The 26,167-nt window shown below is 39.1% G+C and overlaps 1 protein-coding gene across 7 annotated transcripts in view; it reads left to right on the forward strand.

Moving 5' to 3' along the window:
* Positions 1-11,136: 11,136 nt before the first annotated feature.
* ClC-c (chloride channel protein 3) overlaps positions 11,137-26,167 on the forward strand; it is a 67,859-nt gene continuing 52,828 nt past the window's right edge. Inside the window, exons 1-4 of one of the 7 annotated variants that reach the window (XM_019052623.2) lie at positions 11,137-11,393; positions 13,756-13,889; positions 18,435-18,579; positions 25,558-25,590. In XM_019052623.2, coding sequence (XP_018908168.1) covers positions 13,776-13,889; positions 18,435-18,579; positions 25,558-25,590 — 292 coding nt within the window. In that variant the 5' untranslated portion in view covers positions 11,137-11,393; positions 13,756-13,775. Of the gene's footprint in view, positions 11,394-11,423; positions 11,623-13,755; positions 13,890-18,434; positions 18,580-23,823; positions 23,894-25,557; positions 25,591-26,167 lie in introns of those variants that run through there. The other 6 variants (XM_019052626.2, XM_019052624.2, XM_072296216.1 and 3 more) reach the window with 6 other exon arrangements.

Genomic DNA, 26,167 nt, shown 5'->3' on the forward strand with positions numbered 1-26,167 from the left:
CAGTCCTTTTCTTTGATTATTGTCCCAGTATGATTTTTGTTGCCATCTTGAAGTTTTGTGACGTCAGGCGGGTACCACTTTTGCCAGGCGACTACCGAATCTGTAGCGCGCATTTCAAATCTTCGCCTGCTCTCAACAAGATTAGAACAAGATGAGGACGAGAAGCATTGTTTGATAAATGAGATGACGATGAGATATAAATTAGATATAAATGATCCGTCACATTCCTTCCTAGAAATGTGCCTGTTCCAGCTGAATTTAGTTTTTTATTTCTGAATGATGAAAGAATCTCAAAGGATCGAAATATGACTAATTACTAGCTCTGTAGCTTGCAAGATAACGCCCTTACCTGAGTTATGAATTTTTCCAGTATCGTTGAAATATAAGTAGAGTACCTAGTAGCGGCACCCAGTGTCACAGTATGTCATACCTATTTGATGTACCTAGGTAATTCTCATCCAAATAAGAGAAGAATAAATATTTACCTTCATTAACACCAAGTAGACGAAAGTTCCACTGTGAACTTAGTTGGCCAATAAAAATGCAAACAATGAAGCAATTATTTTTATTTCCTGACTCCAAATGGTAAGAATTATGGTAAGAACTCTAAGGCATAGTAAAAACTGTATTTATCATTCCTCAATAAATACAAGGTTGACTGTTTGCATGGAAATGATAGTACATTAGTTGGCGGCTTATCTATTATTCTAAACTTCAGATTAAGTTGATGAAGGTAGCAGGTTGTTGTCAGCAAGAGCTGTTGATATGAGTATGTAGTTTAGAATGGTCAATTTTTAATTCTGCCAGAGGAGCATCATTAGTATTTAATACAAAACTCTCAGGGGTCTCTGGATACTATGCCACCTCTTATCAAGAATGTTTATGCTAATTTTGTTGCTATGTGGTGATGGGAGAGATAATTTCAAGATTATTTTGGTAAAAGTCGGACAAATATGAGGATGCCAAGTTTATAAGAAAATCTCACAAACCAAAGTGAACATTGTTTCATGCCTCTGCAATTTTCAGCTTCGGGCTAGGTTCTCGCAAGAAGGTCAGCACAACGCGCTGATCAAACTTTTGTGGAATTTCTTGTTAATTTTAGAATGTGTGCCAAAGTCACAGTAAGTATTCCACAAAAATTGCAAATCTGAAAAATCTAGAAAAATAACAAGTACCTCTCAGCCTCCGCGCAATTCGCACCCCTGCTAATAAATGTTGGAGAATAGAGAACACTTTACTTACCCTCAAAACATTACTCGCACTGATTTTAAACTAATATGTAATTATATGTGTACGATGGTGGATCTGAGCTGTACTTACTTACCAAACTTTGTTGAGCGAAGTTGTTACTTAGGGGAAATTCATTAACTGCTGCCAAGGATTCACAAACTCTGACCTTGATAAATATTTCCGACATATACTTGAGATACAGTCAGATGTTTGGAATTCTGGACATTCAGTTATTGTTCACATACAAAAGAAATTGACTAACAAATACAACCGTTTTATATTTACATAACTGCTCAACAGAACATACCGACAGTTGTGATTAGTTTCTCGACAGCACTCTGACAGCGGTAGGATAGCTAAAGGATCCCTACCCTGCGGCAAAAATGGAGTTGATTGAAATTTTGATTCACATGGTGCTAATGCTGTCAAGACTCAAGACAAAATTACACTCCACGCACAGTCAAAGAGTATTTTGATAAGTAAGATTATCCATTTAGGAAGTTGCACAAATCACAAATCAAACCGAAGGACACGGACAAACCAAGGAGCCAGCTATAGCCAGCTCAGAAACTCGGCAATTCAGTTTCTCTCACTGCAAAAGGTGGAACCATCCAAAGTACCATCAATGTTAAGTTGAAGGGGTGAATTACTTATTTAAAGAGTGCTAAGTCATTTTGGGACTTTTTTGAAGAGATTTAAAGGAAAAAATTGGAAAATGCTCAACTATAAAATGAACGTAAACAATCCGCCATTGTATCAAAGCTGACGCACAAATGAAACAAGCGCTAAACACAAGGGTAAAAAGTACATACGTAAATTGATTTTGTTTTATAAGGAAAATGGTGAAAAAGTTAGGAAATTCATATTGGAAATTGAAGCTTTAAGATATAAAGAACTTCAGATAATTAATACAGTTTATTTAGAAACGGAGTTAAAGAAGGCAAAGTTAAGGAAACTCAGAAGGAACAGGGTATTTTGTAGGAAAGGGTTGGTAGGTTTAGAATTGAATCGACGTATCGACGTATCGAACAGCGACTATCGGTAGTCTCGAAAAACCCCTGTAAAATACACACTAATACAATAAGCGGTTACATCAGATCTTATGGGAGCGCACTCACACATACAAAAAATCGCTTTTTCAAGCGATTTTTTACAAGAGAACAGAGGAGAATCTCACTAGCGATCGAGATTTTTCGAGATTTTACATTGATTAAATAGCCCAGAGTGAAAGGAAAGTTCTCTCCAGTTGATCACTGGGAGAACAAAACAAAAACTCAAAATACATCTCAATAACCTCGTTGTGTCATAATCAGAGACAAGTCATAACAACCAAAGACGGAGTGCTCGTATCCAGGGCATGGACCAATAGAATAAATAAGGACTCCCAACTCCCTATACTACCCTGTGTTAAAAACCGTTAACGCGCGCTCGCAGCGAACCTGGCAGAGGGTGCGGTGAACTAACGCCGCAGCGGTCCACGATCGTACCTCTATAGTATGTTATTCCATGCAATGTTCTTTGTTTATCTATGATTTATTTATTTGTGTAGATACCAAAGACATAAAGACGGAGCGCTCGTATCTAAAAGCACGGGGAAAAAGTGAAGCTAGGTTCGGCGCTGCGCGCTTGTGTGAGTGTGTAAATGAGCGCGGGAATCCATGGCGGCAAACGGAAATTTGATTTGAACTTGTCCTCTTGATTTTTCCTTATTTCTTCTTCGAAACGTGTTTTAAATGCTTAAAACGATTATATTAAAAAAGTTCGGTCTGCGTCCTAATATATTACACCTACTTTTGCTCGGTAACAGGCAGTAATCTCAGATAAAGTTAGTTTTTCTTCTGCTTATGGTGGTTCTGCAGGTTCAAACAGGCCGTTACAGTTCTAGATCTACGTTACTCCCAAATGAAATCAGTCGGTCGACGACGGACCGAAACTAACCTAAAGTTAATAAAATATGAGTGTGTACCTGAATTTGGGCAAAAATCAACCTAAAATACTTTGTTTCCGCAATTTTATTTATTAGTTCCCGCCCTACATTGAATTCAAACTTGTCCCGATTCGCGCGAACCTGGCAGAGGGTGCGGTGAACTAACGCCGCAGCGGTCCACGATCGTACCTCTATAGTATGTTATTCCATGCAATGTTCTTTGTTTATCTATGATTTATTTATTTGTGTAGATACTTTAATACATTTTACTTTCGCAAACTAATGAAATTGTATAGATACATACCTTCGGCAGAGGTCAATGCGAAAGACTTTGATTTGAAGTATCTTATCAAAACACGAGCAAAGATGATTCAGTCAACTTCTGACGCAGAATCAAAGAGACTTGCTAATAATCAAATTAAAGGTAATGCTTGAAGTCAAGTATCTTTGATTTTGTGACACTCAGTTGATTTTTATCAGTACAACACTATTTCTCACTAAAAAGATTTCACTTAACAGAGAGGCGCCTTCGGCTAAAAGTACAATCCTGATTCCTGCTGCACACTACATACACACTTCCTTTGGCTTTCTCAACAGCAGTTGCTGCTGAGTAAAACGGTTAGAAATAACACTTCACATTAATACCAGTTTATGTACACGAAGACTGACGAAGATTGAAATGAAAATGGGAAACTTTTCACACTAAACTCTTCAAAACTGCAGGGCGACCACGAGGATACGAGGATCTAGAAACTTCTATGAGCACTACTGAGTGATAAGCCTAAATAGGTGGTGCATGGAAATATAAACAGGAAGACCCAATCATCGGTTTAGTTCACTACACCCTCTGCCAGGGAGCGCTGATGTCAGCGCTAACCGGAGTTGGGGGTCCTTATTTATTCTCTTGGTCCATGTCCAGGGACCAGTTAGGACCAGGACTCCCGTAAGAGCCAATGTAAAAATTCGTGAGCAGGTACTAGTGCTGCATTCTCGCGTAGGATCCTCGCAACTCACTGCTGTTATCAGTTGTTGGACTTCATTAAAATCACTCTAATTAAAATCCGTAGGATCGCGTATAACTGCAAAAAATCGAATTTTTCACCGTATTACTACATGCGACGTGCCCTTCCTTGTCGAAAGGGGTCGAAAAACGCCAAAAATATACTTATTTTTCAAGAATTCAGCCGCCTTATGTGTTATTTTTCAATCTCCGGCTTAACCTCACTTTTGGAGCGGGCGATGGATGAGTCGAGGTTCGGGGGGGAGGATCCTCTGAGTTGACTAGGATCCTACGCGAGAATGCGCTGCAATCACCCGCTCACAACAGAACGGCGTCCTATAGAACTCGTCCCTTAAAAAGCACGGGGAAAAAGTAGAGTACCTGTATAGCGAGAGTATGGACAGATGTGAAACTCCGAAAATCCATCAGGCCTTCACCGATGCTTCTGCGAATAAAGTTAGGGCCCAGAAATGCAGCCAACCTATGAATTTCAATTATCCAGAACGATTTACTAATACTATTGTTACGAACCGTCGTTTATTAAGCACGTGTTTGACTCAGTTTTTGCATAAATTTACTCAATTCGCGGAAGAACGCTCATTTCTGTACATTCTTTGCCATCATGGTTAGAATAGTTAGAATTGGAATCTGCAGACTGGCAGTGAAATTTTGTGCGTTAGAAGTTGGTTAGAAGGGTGGCTGCACTTTTGGGCCCTAAGCCCTCCATGAAGCGATCTGTCCATACTCTCGCTATACAGGTACTCTAGGAAAAAGTGAAGCCTGGTTTGGCGCTGGGTGCTTGTGTGAGTGTGTAAATGAGCGCGGGAATCCATGGCGGCAAACGGAAATTTGATTTGAACTTGTCCTCTTAATTTTTCCATATTTCTTCTTCGAAACGTATTTTGAATGCCTAAAACGAATATATTAAGAAAGTTGGGACTGCGTCCTATTGTATTACACCTACTCTTGCTTGTTCATAGGCAGTCATCTCAGATAAAGTTAGTTTTTCTTCTGCTCATGGTGGTTCTGCAGGTTCAAACAGGTCGTTACAGTTCTAGATGACCGTTACTCCCAAATGAAATTAATCGGTCGACGACGGACCAAAGCTAACCTAAAGTTAAAGAAATATGAGTGGGTAAGTGAATTTGGGCAAAAATCAACCTAGAATACTTTGTTTCCGCAATTATTTTATTCAGTTCCCGCCCTACATTTGAATTCAAACTTGTCCCGATTTCGCCGCCAATCCTCTAGCCAATAGTAGAGGTGGTTGAAAATAGAGTCCCTTTATACCCAGAGTTACGACAACTCGATTACCAGCTGACTGGCAGCCGTCCTTGGCTGGCCATGGAAGCCGAAACGAGTGCACCCAAACGAACGATATTGAGGGATAAGGATCAGGAATCCTGCGATGTCTGTCACACAAAAACAACAACATCAACAAAGTGATCAATTAAAAAGAAAATGAGATTGGTTTGTGAATAATTTCTTAATCTATTTTCATTTTGGACCTATGGAAATAACAATTTACTCTTGATAAACCACAATTAGGTAATATTTTCATTATTCTTGTTCACATTCGAGGTACCGCCATCTTGGTGCACTCGTTTCGGCCTCCATGAGCGAGAACCAATCAGAATTAGATTTTTTTTTTAGGCCACTTTCAGCCCAATCCTGGCCCAACCAAAAGTGAGTTGTCGTAACTCTGGGTATAAAGGGACTCTTCGTGGGACAAGGGCTTGAGGTCACAACGTGAATATAATACGTATGACGGGATGTCGATTCTCATGGAAGTATCGATACACGGTATCGATACTGGTATCGACTCTAAGCATCGATACCGGTATCGAGCATCGAGCTGAAGTATCGATACGTATGAGGTATCGATACCATCGATACTATTTCTGAATAGATCGTATTCGATACATCAAACGGGTGAGATTGTATCGATATCGATTGGTTCAAAACATAAACATAGCCTCAAAAGTAAATTCAGAAATCTGAGAGAACGGATCTTTTGAAACAGATTTTTTATTCTTTTGAGTACCAAATGCCAATGCAAAGTGAAATTGTCAGGAAATTTCTCATTTTCAGCTTTTCCAATTAAAATCCTTACAGTTTGGTTTGAGGTTCTGTTCTATTGTTTTGAACCAAACGATACATCGAACCGTTATCGAATGCCATCGATACTGCATGGTATCGATATCGTGGAGTATCGATGCCGAGTATCGTTAAGTATCGATCGAAAGTATCGATACTTTGCAAGTATCGGATGAGTATCGACATCCCTAGCTATATTTAGAGTCCCTTTATACCCAGAGTTACGACAACTCACTTTTGGTTGGGCCAGGATTGGGCTGAAAGTGGCCTAAAAAAAAATCTAATTCTGATTGGTTCTCGCTCATGGAGGCCGAAACGAGTGCACCAAGATGGCGGTAACTCGAATGTGAACAAGAATAATGAAAATATTACCTAATTGTGGTTTATCAAGAGTAAATTGTTAATTTCAAAGGTCCAAAATGAAAATAGATTAAGAAATTATTCACAAACCAATCTCATTTTCTTTTTAATTGATCACTTTGTTGATGTTGTTGTTTTTGTGTGACAGACATCGCAGGATTCCTGATCCTTATCCCTCAATATCGTTCGTTTGGGTGCACTTGTTTCGGCTTCCATGGCCAGCCAAGGACGGCTGCCAGTCAGCTGATAATCGAATTGTCGTAACTCTGGGTATAAAGGGACTCTAGCTATATTACTAGCCGTTCTGGGCGCGCTTCGCGCGCCCGTCACGCCTAGCCGGGGGCTACGCCCCCTGGACCCCCGGTCACTCGCTGCGCGAGTGACATTCGGCTCGCTTCGCGAGCCGATTTTGTAGTAGTTGCAAATTTTTTATCACTATATTTTGAAGATTTCATAGAAAACATTATGAAATTCTCATTCCACAATTAACTTGTAGAATAATAATGGCAGGGCAAGAAATAGACTATATCTTATGGACGGTTCCCACTTAGTAAAACAGCCAACACCACGAGAAGGTGAGGAACCATTGTTAGCCACTTTTTTTACTTTTCTGAAAAAATTTACTGCAATTTTAGTTGCGTCCCCTAAAAGGAAACACGGAGAAAAAAATTTTGTGCATGGAACCCGAAGCTGAGATCATATGGATCTCTGAAGTTTCCGGATCACGCATCCGAAAAGTTAAGGTCCATCTGCCGAAGTTCGGGTCAGACAATTGAAGTAGTTCGGTATATACCGAAGGTTTCAGGTCACACATCTGAAGTACTCGGTGCATACCGAAGTGTTTCAGATTTCTGACCCGAATTTCGGCAGCTGGACCTCAAGTTTTAAGAGATTCATATGATCTCAACGTCGGGTCCCATGCACGAAGTTTTTTCTCCGTGTGAGTATTAATATAAATTTCAACACAGTCAAACACAGTAGAGAACCAAGGAAATCACAGTAGAACAGAGAAAAAATACCGTCGAATAAATAAAGAAAACTATTATCGAAGAAATTCTAATTATTTGGAAAGTAATTCGCTGGCGTAGGTAATCAATGCGTAGCTGCGTAGTAGAGTCCCTTTATACCCAGAGTTAAGACAACTCGATTATCAGCTGACTGGCAGCCGGCCTTGGCTGGCCATGGAGGCCGAAACGAGTGCACCCAAACGAACGATATTGAGGGATAAGGATCAGGAATCCTGCGATGTCTGTCACACAAAAACAACAACATCAACAAATTGATCAATTAAAAAGAAAATGAGATTGGTTTGTGAATAATTTCTTAATCTATTTTCATTTTGGACCTATGGAAATAACAATTTACTCTTGATAAACCACAATTAGGTGATATTTTCATTATTCTTGTTCACATTCGAGGTACCGCCATCTTGGTGCACTCGTTTCGGCCTCCATGAGCGAGAACCAATCAGAATTGGATTTTTTTTTAGGCCACTTTCAGCCGAACCAAAAGTGAGTTGTCTTAACTCTGGGTATAAAGGGACTCTACTGCGTAGGAGCATGAGCGAGATTTATCATCAACTGACCGCTGGCCGGTAGGTACCTGGGTGGGCGAGCGACAATACGTAAGCGGTGGCATATGGTTCGATTGACAGAGGAGTGGGGAACGGTCAGACGTAGGGGAAAGGTTCAGGCTGAACCGTTCAGCACAGCGCAGCGTCAGTCACCGGGTGGGGAAGAGAGTCCGGGAGGGGACACTTCCCCTCGAGTGAAATAGAAAAAGGCAGAATCCTTCGAAGTTTATATTAATGATGTTATGACCAAAGACATGAAGACGGAGGGCTAAAAGCAAAAAATGAAGCTTCTTTTCAACTAGAGTCCCTTTATACCCAGAGTTAAGACAACTCACTTTTGGTTGGGCTGAAAGTGGCCTAAAAAAAAATCCAATTCTGATTGGTTCTCGCTCATGGAGGCCGAAACGAGTGCACCAAGATGGCGGTACCTCGAATGTGAACAAGAATAATGAAAATATTACCTAATGGGCCTGTTGCAAACTTTTGCTAGAGCAGAATGAGGAGTTGTTTCCTATAGATAATGCCTCAAAAATCACGATGAGCGCATCGGCAAAGTCTGAAATGCACTTATAAATTCACAATCTGCGTAAGAAATTTGCGTTATTTTGAGCTTCCCGCTCCAAAAACGATACTACTGCACAGGTGAACATTTTGTTAGAGGAGTCGCTCCATCGTCGGCAATATTCATCATGGCCGACTCTTGCGCAGTTCCTCGCGTAATTCGAGGAGAGTTCAAGGTCAATTAAGGCGGGCGAGGAAAATATGAACGTAAACACGCCGATTGTTATCCAGAGATGGAAAGTGAAATTTCACAAGGCCCGAATAAATTTCAAAAAAATTGAAATTTGTTGATTTTTCAAAGAAATATTGTTACTAAGCCTCGGAAACGGTTCAGATGATCCTCCTGCTGATGCAGCAGAATATGGCCCACTAATGAGATGCTACACCCAAAGGAGGGGGCACAAGGGGGGTTTTAGAGAAAGTTAGCCCTAACCTAACCTCCAAACCAAATGTAAACAGACATGTACCCAGCAAATCGCGTGGCCGTGGACAAGATTATAAGAACATCACACCCTTTTAGAAACGTTTTACTTTAGTACTTTTATGTTTTCAGAGATGTGAATAATGGCGAAAAAGCCGAAAAGCCGTGCTCGGCTTCATTTTGGTATAAAAAAGGGACCCACTCCCACAGGTAAAGATATAGGTGTGTGCGTGTTTTTTAGCAAATGTTTAGCAATGTTTGTTTAGCAATGTTTTTACAAATAAAATTAAAGTTACTTACGTTTGGAATTACTTGATAAAATTCAAGATGATTGAAAACAATCCATTTTTGAAACTGAGATTTCCGACTCTAAAATATATATGTTGGCAGTTTGGCACTGCTGAGAATAATCTTTATAGTATAATTGTTAAATATGTAGGACATTAAGTTGGTTCAGAAATATACCACTAAAAGTGCCGTTTTTTAGCATTACAATTTTTAGCATCAATTTCTCCAACGTTTCTCAAATAAAAGTCCCCCCCCCCCCCCTCATAAAAAAACTAGTATTTTCATGCCGATGCGTGGAGGAAATTGTTCTTGTGGTGGAGCGGAGGCACTCAAGTGTCAATGATGCATTACTTACGAAAATTAAGGACCCATGACTTACATAAGTGACATCTGACATGACACCGAAATCTTCGTGATAAAAAACTGAGCTGCTGGAAGAGTGGGTGGTGAGGTTAGGTTAGGTCAGGGGGGGCTGAAAAATCTCAATATCGAGAATCACCGTTTCTAGGCGTTTCTTGGCCTCTTGAATGTATCCTCAAAAGTTTCAATAAATTTCATGAAATTTCGTGAAATTTCATGAAATTTCATGAAATTTCACGCGTGAAATTTCACTCGAATAAATTTCATGAAATTTTCCATCTCTGTTGTTATCTGGTTTAATCCTGTTCAGGTGTTATCTCGTCCCATCACACGTGTTTTGGCGGACTGGCGTCGGCCATGATGAATATTGCCACCAATGGAACGACTCCTGCAACAAAATGTTCACCTGTACCGTAGTATCGTTTTTGAAGCGGGAAGCTCAAAAAACCGCAAATTTCTTACGCAGATTGTGAAATTATGAGTGCATTTCAGACTTTGCCGATGCGCTCATCGTGATTTTTGAGGCATTATCTGTAAGAAACGACTCTTAGTTTTGCTCTAGCAAAAGTTTGCAACAGGCCCATTGTGGTTTATCAAGAGTAAATTGTTATTTCCATAGGTCCAAAATGAAAATAGATTAAGAAATTATTCACAAACCAATCTCATTTTCTTTTTAATTGATCACTTTGTTGATGTTGTTGTTTTTGTGTGACAGACATCGCAGGATTCCTGATCCTTTTCCCTCAATATCTAGAGTACCTGTATAGGGAGAGTAGCGACAGATCTGAAACTCCGAAAGTCCATCAGGCCTTCACCGCGGATGCCTCCGCGAATAAAGTTAGGGCCCAAAAGGGCAGCCACCTATGAATTTCGAATGTCCAGAGCGATTTACAAATACAATTGTTACGAACCGTCGTTTAGAAAGCATGTATTTGGTTTACTTTTTGCATAAATTTACTTATTTTTGCGAAAGAACGCTCATTTATATACATTCTTAGCCATCTTGGTTAGAATTGAAATCTGTAGGCTGGCAGTGAAATTTTGTGTGTTAGAAGTTGCTCAGAAGGGTGGCTGCAGGCTGCACTTTTGGGCCCTAAGCCCTCCATGAACCGATCTGTCGCTACTCTCCCTATACAGGTACTCTATCAATATCGTTCGTTCGGGTGCACTCGTTTTGGCCTCCATGGCCAGCCAAGGCCGGCTGCCAGTCAGCTGATAATCGAGTTGTCTCAACTCTGGGTATAAAGGGACTCTAGGGCTTATCGTTTGTCAAAGAGAAAGTGTAGAAGGTGGAGGCAAGGCAGCCATCCTGAAGTCTGGCTGTGACGTAGGCAAGTTCCAGTTCGTAGTTTTTCCAAGATTTTTGCTTCTGTGGCTGTGTCATGCCGTATTGTGATCATTGTTATTCGTTCGCCTTGTCAAAATTCCTAGCGTTTCAAGCACGCCACGAAAATTTAATCCCCGATTTGCGTAATTTTGTTTTGTTCCCTCGTTTTTGTCTCAACCATTTATTAGTCATTACCAGTGCATGTTACGTAACCCATTGGAGAGGGTTAAACCCATGGGGATTACGATGGTGAGTCGAAATCAAGTCATGTATTTATGGACCCTCTTTTCTCCTTCACTTGTCAACCTGATCACAGTCAACTATAGTTTGACAATTTTTCGTTTCTATCACCTTCTCTAGTTTTACCTATGGTTCTGCAGAAGAACTTTCGTCAGTGTGCCTTCATGTCAGCATATGGGCTAACTAGTGGGGTCAGGCGAATTCGCCTCTGAATATTGGGTAGATTTTCAGTCAGCATGTAAGTATGTTTTGTAACTGGGTCATTCTGCTACCCGTGCTACTATTTACCTGACATCATTTTCGTCATGCGTGCAAGGAAGCATGTCACAGGGACCTCAGATCTGCCCCGAATAGTAAACTAGCTTCCTTGGCATTGTTTCGTTGGAGTCTCCGTAATACCCCCTATTTATTACATTGAACTTGATCGAGAGCGCTCATTATCATGATTCCCAAAAGTGCATGGCTCCTTGTTAGTATGTGTGATTCCGAAATGACTGTGGTTTCATAGGGTATCCAGCAACACATGCATTCACGTATAATGTAAGTACAGCATTTCAGTGGTTCTATCAGAGCTTGCTCATCGTATCAATTTCTGATGACTTCCTCTCTCTCAACACCTCTCAACAGGCCAAGAGTGCGCCTAACGGGCGAAATCCGAACGAAAAATATACACCTTTTCGCAGGTGTCTTTACGGATAGGACCGAACCTATCCGGAGAATACCGAAGCTGGCCGAACGCAAAGGTACACGATGGTGACGTCATTTACCGATGGAGCCCGAATGTGACGCACGAAAAGCAGCTGAGTTACACCGAAATAGGCGGCAAATTACAAAAACAGAGAAATCAATTCGGTAGCGAAGAAATGAAGAATCAGTCCCAAGCAGTATTGAAGAGTCCATTTCTTTAATAAACTCTGTCAAGACATTTAACCATTTGAGCCGTAGAATCTGAATAATATTTAACCAGTAGTTTCATATTACTCACCTCTAGTTTTATTTAAGCTTCAGCAATTTTTTACTTAAATCTTCCAGGAAACTGAAGTTAAAATAGTGTAGATAGTAAGATTTTATTTTTGAAGGGAGCTCAATTTAAAGCGGCACATTCAGTATCATCCTGTGGATGAACCTACTGATTAATTTATGGACAATTTTATATTGAAAAAAAAAGATAATATTTTCGAAAATCTTAATTTTATTTATAGTCTCTTTGTTAATATTAATTTTAGTTTCTTTTTATAAATATCAGTTTTCAATGCCCAATTGCGAAATGGGAAGATGACTTAATTTAGAAGTCATACAGAGGATTATACTATATTTACTTTTCTTAAACTTGAAAACTGTCCTTTGAAGAAAGCAATTAACAGGAGGAATTATTTTGAAACACCTCAAAATGTTTCACATTTGACAGCATATTGGTGTGTTTGCCGAAGGAAATTCACTATTTTATAGGGAGGAAAAAAGGCTTCATAAGAATCAAGCAAGACCAAATTATGAAGTCAAGAGAGGAATCAGAACCTCATCATTCTGTCTCATTAAAGAGAAATCCCTTGCAAAGATTTATACTACTATTTCTATTTTCCGGGAGAGAGAAACATTGGTAAAAGTTGATAAACGATGAAACAGCAATGGCGGCGAAAGGCACACTACCAGCGAAAGGTACACTTGACGACAGCGCGTCCTACGGCAAGAATCTGCAACAGTCCAAAAGTACACCTGCGAAAAGGTATATACGATTTGGCACGATTTCTCCCGTTAGTAACACCGACAGGCCAATACATAGAATCAGATAGCACCACTGGTAAGGGGTGACAAAAACAATTCCTGACAGTTGTATCTACATACGACATACAATGTCTACCTCTTAATTTGTATTTGTTTTTCTCTGTCTGTTCTAAATACTACATAGTAATGTCAGGTTTCAGAACCAGAAGATCCTGTCCACACCCCTCAAAATACTCTCTCTAATATCCTAATATTATTTATTTTGTTCCATGCTGAGGTATTAGCAAATCATTTTCCTGGAACTTCTAGTATCTCGAGGTTAAGATCGTGTTCTATTTACACCATTTCAAATGAGCTTAAGTAATGGTGCTGGAATTACCAATGAATAAAGTAATTATTACTTTTTTCCTTATAGGATGTTTTGTTTATGTTTTTCAATTAGTTTGATCATGAGATTTCTCATGTAGACAAATTCAATTACACAATCTGCTGATGCCACAATCTGATGCAGGCTTGGTATATCATATGCCCATGGATGTCTGGGGTACCCCCTGCATGTTTGTCTTTTATTTTTAGTTGGCCAAAGGCCCACTTTATATTTTTTTTACTGTTAGTCATTACATATTGCTGCATTTATTCCTTGTTCTAGAATTATGTACTTTTTGAATCATGGAAAAACGCCCCTTGAAAGTGAGCAGTGGTTCTGCAGCTTCCAACACACCCGCCTCTTATCATGCAACCGACGAGAAGGTACGTCGTATCCGACGCTTATCCAATGATTTGGTATGTGTTGCTTCTTTTGCTTTTATTCTTTATTTTGACTCTCATCAATTTCTGTCAAGTTATCCGCCTCCTTCTGCACACACCTCGAACTTCAAGAGTCGGATGAAATTCTAGTGAATAGTAACAATTTTTAGTTCAAGATGAGCATGCAATGCTCCCTGCCACCTTTCTCTAGTAAATATTTAAGAATCTTTTAGTATGTTCTATTATCTCTGAGCTTGCACGGCCTTTCCACTGGAAAAACGTGAATTTCTAGAAACCAGCAAAAGAAATGGGATTTTCTTGTAGACAATGAGTTGAGTTCCCTTCCTCAGGTTGTGTAAAGTAATCCACAAATTTGCATGTGTGCTTTGCAAATTTTTCAGTAATCAATTCAAATTTTGAAGACATTACTTACAATCTGGTTAGATGCTGAATTGATGGTTCATATGAAATGAAATGATATTTTAAACAGGGAATGTTTAACATCAAATCAAAGAAGCTTTCGACTCGTTCATCTTGGATTTCATGAAAGGACGACGGACCGGTCTTATGGGAAAAGTGGGCCCGGTTAAATCGGCTGGCGTTTTGATATGTTGTAGGTCTTAACCTACTGATCAAAAGTGTCAATGGGCATTTCTCCCTATCTCGAAGTTTTACCCCCCATTTTGGGGGTCAAAGTTGCCAATTCGGCGTATATTTGGCAGTTTTGACACCCGGGTTTATTGGTCGCCTATGAGATTCTTTGATGGTTTCTTGAGTCTTTTGAACTGGCTTGCGCGGGTCGGATCAAACCGATCCTTTTATTATGTTTTGGAGAACTTTTTCGCAAGTGACTCAGGCTGCTTCTTGAAAGGTCTACTAAGATGCAGCTCAAAATATACCTTCTCCCCCCCCCCCCCCCCCCCCCCGAAGCGAAAACTGGGCCGAAAAGCCGACCGAACTCAGGCAGCGAAACTAGCTCTCGCGAGTTGCATCAAACCGATGATTTTGTCATGTTTTGGAGTTTTTTTTTTTTTATCCCAATGAAACAGACTGCATTTCGGAAGGTCGACTGAGATGGAGCACGGAATATGCTGTATGAGAAAGGAGGTTTCTCAATCCGCACCCTCCCTTGCAATAGGATCTCTCAGCATAGGTCAGTGTGGCACTGACACTAGTATAGTGGCATTTTTTACCACCACCATCACTCATACATAATTCCGAGGGTCGTTTTAGCTGACACGCATTTCCGACTGAGCCCAATATTTCTATAAGCGAAAGCTAATGGTGCAGATGATTCCTACGGCTGAGACGTATATAACGTCGGTTGATTTCAGAAATATATCATCTAGGTGATTTTTTAAATGAAATCGCACATTATTATCAAGCATTAAACAGTTTTGTAGAATGTCAAGAAAGGCACGGAAGAAAGCAAAGCATTCGCAAAAAGGCAATATATGCAATGCAATCAGTTCTGAAGGTATTTGACGAGTTCTGGGTTTTTCATTCTTTCTACTGGAGCTCCATAAGTAATGGATCAAATCCTGGAAGCTCTCAGTGCAGAAAGTGCGGCGAGCTCGCTGAGATTTTTTTACGTAATCAGAAAATCTAAGAAAAAAACAAGGTCATGTACTTCTTCTTTTTAATTTTTTTTCTTTTCAAAAGCAAATAACCCTTCCCCTCGTCGAAATTCTGAAATGCATCAGGATATGCTGAAAATTGAATGATGCGTAAAACGGTATGAAGTTTTAATCGTCCTAGCCACATTCAAAAGTGTCACTCTACTAGTGTCAGTGCCACACTGACCTATGCTGAGAGATCCTATTGCGAGGGAGGGTGCGGATTGAGAAGCCTCCTTTCTCATACAGCATATTCCGTGCTCCATCTCAGTCGACCTTCCGAAATGCAGTCTGTTTCATTGGGATAAAAAAAAAAAAAACTCCAAAACATGACAAAATCATCGGTCAACCTATCAACTCATCAACCGATCAACAATCAAACTCGGGCAACTTTCGCTGCCCGAGTTCAGTCGGCTTTTCGGCCCAGTTTTCGCCTCCCCCCCCCCCCCCCCCCCGGGGGGGAGGTATATTTTGAGCTGCATCTTAGACCTTTCAAGAAGCAGCCTGAGTCATTTGCGAAAAAGTTCTCCAAAACATAATAGAAGGATCGGTTTGATCCGACCCGCGCAAGCTAGTTCAAAAGACTCAAGAAACCATCAAAGAATCTCATAGGCGACCAATAAACCCGGGTGTCAAAACTGCCAAATTTACGCCGAATTGGCAACTTTGACCCCCAAAATGGGGGGTAAAACTTCGAGATAGGGAGAAATGCCCATTGACACTTTGGATCAGTAGGTTAAGACCTACAACATATCAAAACGCCAGCCGATTTAACCGGGCCCACTTTTCCCATAAGACCGGTCCGTCGTCCTTTGGTGAACTTGATTTACCTACTAATTAAAAAATAAAATAAAACTACCATGAAGCTTTTTGACTATTTTTGTAATTGGCAGAAGTACAGGGTAGCCAATTTTAAGGATCTTTCTAAAAAATCTCTGGTTCTATGGACCTTATCTTCAGCTCATTTTAAAAATTTTGGTTTGCTCTCTTTACCTATTAGCAAAGACAAACATTTTTGGGCCAAATTTGTTTTAATTTATAACCCCAAAAATGCATTTGGATGGAGTATTGCAAATATTATGGAAATCAACGCAGTAGATCTCAAAAACAAAGCGCTGCCAAAATGAACATTTTCATTGTTTTAATGGGAGCATTTTTAATGCAACTTTTTTAATGTAATGTAAATACCTGTGTCAAAAGCTGCAGAAATATTAGAAGTTAGTCCAACAAATTTCTAGAACAAACTGCTTCCAAAAATCATAGAGTACACAGTCGTACCTAATTTAAATGGGAGAGCTGGCGCCATGTTCTGCTCAAGTAGTTCCGAGCCCGGTGTGAGCTGAGCTTCGGTCACTTTTTCGATACATGTTCGATCCAAAATGGCCGTGTGAAATACGTGGTAATTCTTATCTTCTTTGTTTACATTGGATGGCTGGGTACCCATGTATCGAAAAAGTGACCCAGCGTCACACAGGAGTCTCGGAATCCGGAACCTGGAAAATGCTTAAAAGTTGCGCCAGCTCTCCCACTTACAATACAACTCCCATGTCCAAAAATGAACATTCAATAGGTCAGAGAGCTTGTTGTAATGATTTGTAAAATATATATGATATGTTGACTTCAAACATGAGAGTAAATTTTAAAATTATAAAATTAGAGGAACATTGTAGTAGTTGAGGTGTAGCGTGGGTCTAGGGGCCCGAAATTTGCATGTGGTAGGCTGTTGGTGGTTTCGGAAATTTATTTTGCTCTCTTCCTGGACCTTTCAAGAATATAATTTCTTTTTTCCATTGAAAGTTACAACCATTACCATTCCAGTGAAAGTGGTGATATAGTGGAACTGGACGGCAGGACTGAAAACCACTGAACTTCAGGTAGCAAGACATTTTGTGCTGTCGGTACAAAGTAATTAGGTAGGAAGGGGATATGACTCAGTTTTTCGCTACTGTTGCCTTTCTCATTTGTACAAGGTGTATTGGATCAAAACAAGCACTCTTTACTTTTTTTGGGTGATTATGTTGAACATTGATCCTTGCAAGAATTGTTTTTGCTTGTTCCGAAAGTGACGTCAGTTAGGATTTACAAATAAAAATTTATCAAATTGAAATTTCGGCTGTACTAAGATAAAATTCCTGCTAAAGTTTTAAATTTAAGTTCATGTTTACATTAGTAATCAATCTATTATCATTTAGTCATTAGTTGAAAATGTTTCCATTTCCTTTAAACCATGCCTACATTTGAAAAAAGAAGAAAAGAAAAACAATTTCTTTAAATTTTTAAACTTCATAAATTTCTAATTTTTATAATTTTGTTGCATCTTATTAATATTTGCCTAAAGTAGCTTTTTAAATGAAAAAAACGACTCGGCTACTAATCTCAGTCAGACCAAAAGAGAAAGCATCTGATAATTAAAATCATGAGAAGAGAGACAATCTTTAACTTTTTCTTTTTATTTTGGAAACTTTAATATTTTGTGATATTTTAAACTTTCAACACTGAAGCCTCTTGGTATTTGCAACGTTTAAGCCCTATTCTAAGAAAATCGATAGGCATGCACCAAAATGACAGTTTTTTGCAGTTTCCAAAATTTGAAAAAGTTGGAAATAGTTCATTTTCATCCTGTGCGCCCTGCTGATCAACGCGGATCATTCAACCAAAATGAGAAAGATTAATATTAACATAAATTTCAAACTGAATTTAGGTAAGTATTAAATATGATGCATTTATGAGACCAAACTGAGTCTTGAATTGCGCATTTCGACCCCTATGTAGCTCCTATCACAAAGATATTCATATCAGTTCTTGTCTTGCTTATTGAGTAAAATTGCATCATTCTTCAATCATCAAACTTCAACATCTTTACTGAGCAACAGCTCAAAGTCTGTTGAGTTACAACCAGGAGATGTACTAAGGTTCTATTACTTTTACTTATTTATTTTACTTTTTTAAATTTGCCTATCTGCAGGTATCAATTACTGCTGATCAGTATGGTGGCAGTAACTTGCGGTCTATATCAGTGAGCAGTGATGATGAAATGATAGATATCACTACCTCTGGCACAATGACTGAGCACACGTTAGGAGACCATCATCATGGTGGAGGAGGAGCCTGTAAGTATTTTTCTTTCCACCTTGCTTTCCTGAAGTATTGAGTTACAAATAGTATTTTGTCCTATTAAAATTCCAGCACTATTGCTCTTGGCAGGAGTGTTAAAGACGTGATGTATCTATATAACCTGTTTCTTTTTTTTTTTTTTTTTGCTGGTTTAGTGGCTTATATTCTGTTGGAACCCACAGCCATCGATAGACAGTATTTATTGTCCTTAGACATCATGGGATTTAGGCACATCCATGCTCCAGGCTTTCAAATTTTCAGGGATTAAGGCCGAATGGAATCTGTTTCTGCAGATCCACTCGTCAGTTCCATGAAAATTTGTCGCCATCACCGGGATTCGAACCCGGGACCTATTGGTCTAGAGTCAGACGCGCTGACCACCAGGCCAACCTGGCCGGCAACCTGTTTCTTTCATCAAAAATATAACTGGTCCAAAAAAATTCACTATTAGCAGGTGAATGACTGACCTAAAATTGTTTTCGCCTCTAGCTTGTAGAGATAATTCTATTCTGATCCCTACAGCAAAACGCTAAAGTTAAGAGGGGAAAAAAATATAATAATAATATCTATTAATAATAGTAAATTTTTAACAATTTTAAAAGGCTCTATGTTTGAAAGATATGGCCATAGCCCATCTTTCAATCTCTTTTAATCCAAAAACGATTTTTTTTTTATGAAGAAAGTCTAAAAATAATAACAATAGTAAGAAAAAAAATGCCAGTAGAACAACCTAGCATCTCTGCAAGAAACAGTAGTGCCATTGACCAAAAGAATAAATAAGAACTCCCAACTCCAGTCAACGGCGACACTAGTGGTACCTGGCAGAGGGTCTAGTGAACTAAACCGACAATTGGGTTCTCCTGTTCCATGATTTCTTGCACCGTCTATTTAGGCTTATCAGTGCCCCATGGCTCATGGAAGTTTCTAGATCCTCGTGGTCATTCTGAAGAGTTTAATGTGAAAAGTTTCCCATTTTTATTTCAATCTTAATAAGTCTTCGGGTACATAAACTGGTAATAATGTAAAGTGTTTTCTACAACCTTCTTACTCAGCAGCAACTGCTGTTGAGAAAGCAAAAGGAAGTGTGTATTTATAGTGTGATGGAGGATTGTACTATTTGTTGAAGGCGTTCCTTTGTTAAAGTGGAATCTTTTTAGAGAGAAATAGTGATGTACTGATAAAAATCAACTGAGTGTCACAAAATCAGAGGTACTTGACTTCAAGCATTAACTTTATTTTGATTATTAGCAAGTCTCTTTATTTCTGCCTCAGAAGTTGAATAAATCATCAAATTTGCTTGTGTTTTGATAAGATACTTCAAATCTAAGTCCTTCGCATTGACCTCTGCAGAAGATATGTATCTGTACTACTTCATCAGTTTGCTAAAGTAAAATGTATTCAATTATCTAAATAATCTAAATAAATAAATCATAAAATTTACAACAAACATCCAATGGAATACTACCTACTATAGAGGTACGAGCGTGGACCGCTGTGGCGTTAGTTCACTGCACCCTCTGCCAGGTTCGCTGCAGTTGCACGGTAACGGTTTTTCACACAGGTTTAAATTGAGAGTTGGGGGCTCTTATTTATTCTCTTGGTCCATGGTAGTGCTACAGGCGACCCCTAGAGTGTGTAAAGTCATGAATTGAAGCGATAGCCCTAGAGGTGTAGTTTACCTCTGGCAATCGGCTGGGAAAGGAAGCGTCTCTCTCAGGCGAGAAGATAGCTGAATTGATAATAGTAAGACAGTAAGTACAATAATATTGACAGTAACTCACCAGTAAAAAGACCAACTCCTCCAACCACCTTAGTTATTAGCCGCCCCCCCTTCCACTGCTATCATTCAATGGTCAGGGTTGCCACAGTCAAGGAAAACCAGGAAGTCTCAGGAAAAATGACGATAATGTCAGGGAAAAATCGTAAAATAGCCATTCTTTGCTTCCAAGATCGAGTCCGAAATTTCGAACAACTAATGTTGCAAGTTCAGGTTTGTAAGGGGCGATTTTGCGGATGAATTCATGCGTCATCGTGCTCTCCTCACTCTGTCTCTTCTCTTCAGTGGCGGATTCAAGGAGAGAGGGCCATGGTGGCATGAACCTCCCCCCCCCCCCCCCCCCCCAGGCCAAGAGAAGAGCAGGTAAAATGGGCGAGGAGGGGGGAAGGGAGAGGGAAAAAAGTGCTCCTTGACTTTAACTGAAATATTTTAAAGACAAAACCACATAACCTATGTTTACCAAACCAAAAGTTGCTCAACACCGCAGTAATAAATAGGTAGTCCATATACCAAAATAAGATTACGCTGAAAGAGGTATTACCAGTCAGTTTTTATCTTTCAAGTAATGCACAAATTGTATAGTTCAACTGCTTAAAAATCAATCTGGGAGGACCTATTTTCTTAAAAATTTTCTGGGGGAGGCCTCCCAGACCCCCACTCCGCACTAGCAAATGGCTCCCCCCCCCCCCCTGGACTCACTGTGGATCCGCCACTGCTTCCCTTCAGTTGCCCCCTCCATACCGCCTCCTCTTACGCGGTTCTATTGATGTGTGTGTACCAACTTAACCTTTTACACACAGCAATAATGAAAAGGAATTACCTCTCTCTACCTAGCTTCAATAACTCATGCATTTTTATTCAACCAATCCCTGTCTTTGAATAATTTTCCTACTAACTTTCAAAAGGATGAAACTGTTTTAAGCAATACTAAAATTTGAACTGGGGAAGTGGATTGGCTCGTTTTTGCTGTAATTTCTGTGTTTGTGCCTTTGTCTCAATGAGGTTTTATATTAGCAGCAAGGCATTGTTTCAGTGTAAAGTACAATGCTTTTCTAGTTTTTAATGCTTTGAAAGTGAAACATGATTAGCTCAAACTTCCTTTCCTTTCATACATTGTGTGGAATAGACTCAGTTTTACCTACTATTAGTCCTAAATGGAAGTGGTAACACACCCAGCAAATACTGCTCAAATTGCAGGATTTCTACTCTTAGTCTGAGGCTATCAGAGCCAGATGTCAATGTAAACTTTGAGGAGATGCAACATGAGAAATTGACCAAAACTTCTTTAATAATGGGCCAATCAAAGATGTAACTTCCTTTTGTTGCTGTCAGTGACAAAAAAAAAAACCTGGGTGTATGCGTATCAATTATTCACCATCAAACTTATATGTTTTCAAGAAAAGTATTTCAAATTATGTCTTTTTAACCATCCTGCATACCATCAGATGTCAGGGAAATTTCTCAAAATTGGTCAGGGAAATCAGGGAATTTCATTTTCTAAATTCTGTAGCAACCCTGAATGGTGTGTAAATATGTTAGGTTATTGTTTAAGCCTGCGATAAGGGGCACATTGTACCTCAATGTAAAAATAAAGTATTAAGTGAATAAAGAGTAAAAAATAATAAGTATAATCAATACCGTCTCGACCATACCTGGTCACACTCAGATTGAGGTTATGTCGTTAGTAAATCGATGAAACGCCTGTTTATCAATGGCAGTGTAATGGGAAATTGTGAGTTTTGACGTTAATTTACTATCGTACGGCCAATTTTCATCATTTTTTTTGTGTGTTGTGACTCCCCAAGTTCCCCCTGAAGATATGAGCAGTTACAGTTGTGTTTAAACTCGTTACAAGGAAAATATTGAAGATTTGATCAGTACCTAATCTTGCGCTTCATGGAGATTGCTGTTACTAGGGTGGAAATAATTGATTTTCGTTCAAGTGGTGGAGTTTTCATCATAGGAAAGTGATTTTAAATCATCTTCTCTCATTATAGTTCTGTAATACAAAAATGCAGTCTCGAATTTCTGTCTCATATGCAACCATGAAGCCCATTCTGAGGTTTGTGTTCGCATTTTTCCTGTGGGATTTCATTACCTACCCAGTTCAAACCCACAGGAAGTTTTTCTGTATGATTGCTCTCTTTCCTAAGCAGATATGGCACTCTTTTGCAGTCAGACAAGTTCACCTCTTAAATTAGTATCTTGTAAATGATTTCCTTTCTCATCCAATAAGTATTTAAGTACCTTCTGCTCGCCAAATCAGCTCGCTGTTGCAGTTTGAAAGCCCAAATTTTTGCTTTGACAATCAGTTTTGAATCTAGTGGTCTCTTGTCAGTCCAATTGCTCAAAACTGTTCATCAAAGTTATTTTCATCGTAGTGTTTAGACCTCCGACATGAATGCCAAGGATTGGTAATATCTTACCTTAATTTATACTCTTTCAATGCTATTTTTCCCAGCACTATTGCTGTTTATCATGCACTTTAAAGAAAGTTTAGATAAACTCTACTAATTCCCAACCAAACGTTTGAGCATGGTATTTTGGTACATATAAATATAAAATTTAAAATCCCTATCAAACCAATGTCACAGTATGAAGGGTCGCTGGTTGTATAAAAATCCTCTGAGAGTAATTTAAATTTTTCTATCAGAAAAGCCCTTTGAGTTGGTCCCATCCCGCAACCGTCATTTCCAATTTTGCAGAGGAGTTTTCGCAGGTACCTTTGGTGGGGGATTGTCAATTGCTGCGTGGCTCTCATTGACTTGTAAGCTCTGGGGAAAGTGTAAAAAATTGCAGCAGCCCACTTAAGCATTTCCGGTGAGTAGCGGATGTTGGTAGCTACAGCTAACTTTAACTGCTCAACCAGGAAATTAAGTTTTGCTGCCCTTTCAGTTTCACTATCGGCAACTGGCTCAGACCATACCACTGCATCAGATATTTTTTCTGCAAAACAAATTACTTTCTATTTTAGGGGCCTTACATCTCCCTGTGGTAACATTTGAATCAATGAATCAAATGACCAACGATCACATTTCAGATTCGGGCCAAGACAAGACTTGAACATTTCTCCTGGTAGCTCAGCAAAATTATTAAAAACTTTCACAGTCAATTCCTTAGAAACTTTTGCACAGATGATGAATGGCACTGTATCAAATTCATCATCTTCTGCTTTAATGAGAATAATATAACCAGGGTGTAATATTGACTTTAAAGATTCGTTCCTCTTTGAAAGACCCTCCTTTAATTATTCAAAGCTAGGGATTATGTCTTTCTCCTCTTGTAGCTGGAAATTTCTTTTCAATTGAACTTGAGCCATGTCTTGCTCTCGCTCTGCAGGATCTTTTCTTTGTTTAGCAGGGACAGTTGATCGGTATATGGGTTGGTTGGGAAAGATAGAGGGATAAGCATCGTCAGTCAATTTTGGTCTCTGTCTCTCAACTCGAATGATAGAGCCCTCTTTGCTCTTGAACTCATCATGCGTCACAACAAACTGAGGATGGAAGTGGATCATGCATACTACAGAACTTTTGGTAGGCATAAAGCTATCCCTACTGAGAGCACTCAACCATTTTGCATGACGCTCTGGCTCTTTGGCAGGATCAGGGAATTTAAAGGTTGAGACATCAGGACCAGAGGAGCTTGCATAATTAGATTTGCAGCCAGGCACACAGCAGCATCTACCCATTGCTCTAAATTGCACAATTGTCTAGTTCAGCAAAAGCAGCAGCAAAATAGAAATATCACAGAAGCTAACGCTTACTGAAGTACCATATAAAATCCAAGGCATTATAAAAAAGAAAATCCATGCCATAAAATTAGGTAATAACGGATCAAAACAAGCACACACCTTAAAATCAATAGGATTAAGATTCTTACAATTCCAAGGAACGATCCAGTTCGCACGCTGAAGTGTAGAAGGCATCATCGTAGATAATGTGAAGTAAATTAAGGCTGTTTCATTGCACTCAAAGTGCAGTTGAGTGCGCTCAGAGTGCAGTGAAACTAAGAGGTCTGAAAGACTCAAACTTAATTTTACTTCATATTTGATTATTAGGAGATCAAAGGCAAGCATTGATGGTCCCTCTGTTACGACAAAATAAGCCATCTTACCACAGCTGCAACTTCACAAGACACACACAGCAGTTCGCCCCTTGGTTTTGCACGAAATTATTTGAGAAACTTCTTAGGAAGCTTTAATGATCCACACAAAAATTAACACATTAGGTCGCGGGAGGAAACACGAAGCTTTTCCTGAAAAAAACACTCAGTCAAACACATGGAGAAGAACCGTCCGATCACTTAGGGAATACGAGGAGAAATTGAACCGATAAAACTCTTTAAAACGTTGTAAATCTCACCAAGAGTGAGGCTTATGGCACAGAATTGATTTCTGCCAGAAAAAAACTGATTAAACTCGAATTCAACAAGAAAACTCGCGATTTCGCACTCTTAACCTGTTAGCACTAACGTAAACACATTGCGGAAACCGATTCACTAACGACATAACCTCAATCTGGGCGTGACCAGGTATGGTCGAGAAGGTATTGGTATAATACCTATCAGTGAAGGAGCGGATAATAGTTTGAGACCAAAACAATGTTATTCTGCCCAGCCCAGTAGAAAATCTAAAAAGAAAACCACAGGCTCCACGATGTACGATATAATGTTTTTTTCTCTTATCATTGCTTGGAGCAAGTTGTTTTATACCGTATACCTATCAATGAATTAGCTGTAATTTTAGGCATCCTGAGATTACATTATATACTGCTTGGTTCTAGAAGTAATATGTGATGATCCTTCAGTCCTTATTTTTACCCCCTTGAAAAAATTTGTTTGAGAAGTTACGAATACATTTTTCTATAGTTAACGTATCTTAAACAACCTTCAGATGATAGCTTTATAATGATGAACTCAGTCCCCAAAGCTTTTATTCACCCACTAACAAAACAATGTTTTCTGTTAACCCATGTTCTTTCGATATGTTGTAATGGTGACCTTTTGGACCATATCATTATTTGAATTAATCCCAGTTCCTTTTCAAGAGCCAAGTCAATTTTCCCCCTTATATTTTGAACTTCTCCTTTTGTTGTGTTCTTTATCAGTGACTTCCAAAGTTTTTTTTAATAAATTTTTAAAGTTTAACGGATGCTCTAAATAATTATAAATCTGAGAAAGGTTTTGTACTTCTTTCAAGGTGGTGTTTATTTTTCCGGTGGTGAAAGTCTTGGTGAGTCTTCCCCTTCTGTCAGGCACACTTCTTTTTCTCGTTTTCAGTTTTAGAAAATCTTGTTTCCTTGACTGGTTATTTATTTATTTTTTTCAATCCTTTTTCCTTAGTTAAGATAGCATACCCATCACTGATCCCCCCCCCCCCTTTTTTCAACCTTAAAATTGTAATTTTCATGCTCTAAATGTTTAATCTTTAATTTCTAAACCAAAATTCAAGAATATTATGACAATACCTATTTCAATTTTACTTTTCTTTGTATTTTATTTTTATTATTTAAGATTCAAGGTTTAAAAAAAAATGATTCAGTTTCTGTGCTTCAGAATTCTGGATGTAGATTAACATTATATTCGATAATCTAGGGGGCCATTTATAAATTATGTAAGGCACTTTCTCCCATTTTTAGACGCCTCCCCCCCTTGTAAGGCACCATAAGGCATCCTTTACCCCTCCTCCCCCTCTAAAAATTATGTAAGGCTCGACTGACTCCCCCCCCCCCCTTTTTTTTCTATTATCCCAGATCGAAGCATCATGCTGGAATCACACGCTGAATTTAGCAGCTGAATATGGAAGTCAA

This window comes from Bemisia tabaci, chromosome 2, assembly GCF_918797505.1.
Source record: "Bemisia tabaci chromosome 2, PGI_BMITA_v3".
NCBI classification, from domain to species: Eukaryota; Metazoa; Arthropoda; class Insecta; order Hemiptera; family Aleyrodidae; genus Bemisia; species Bemisia tabaci.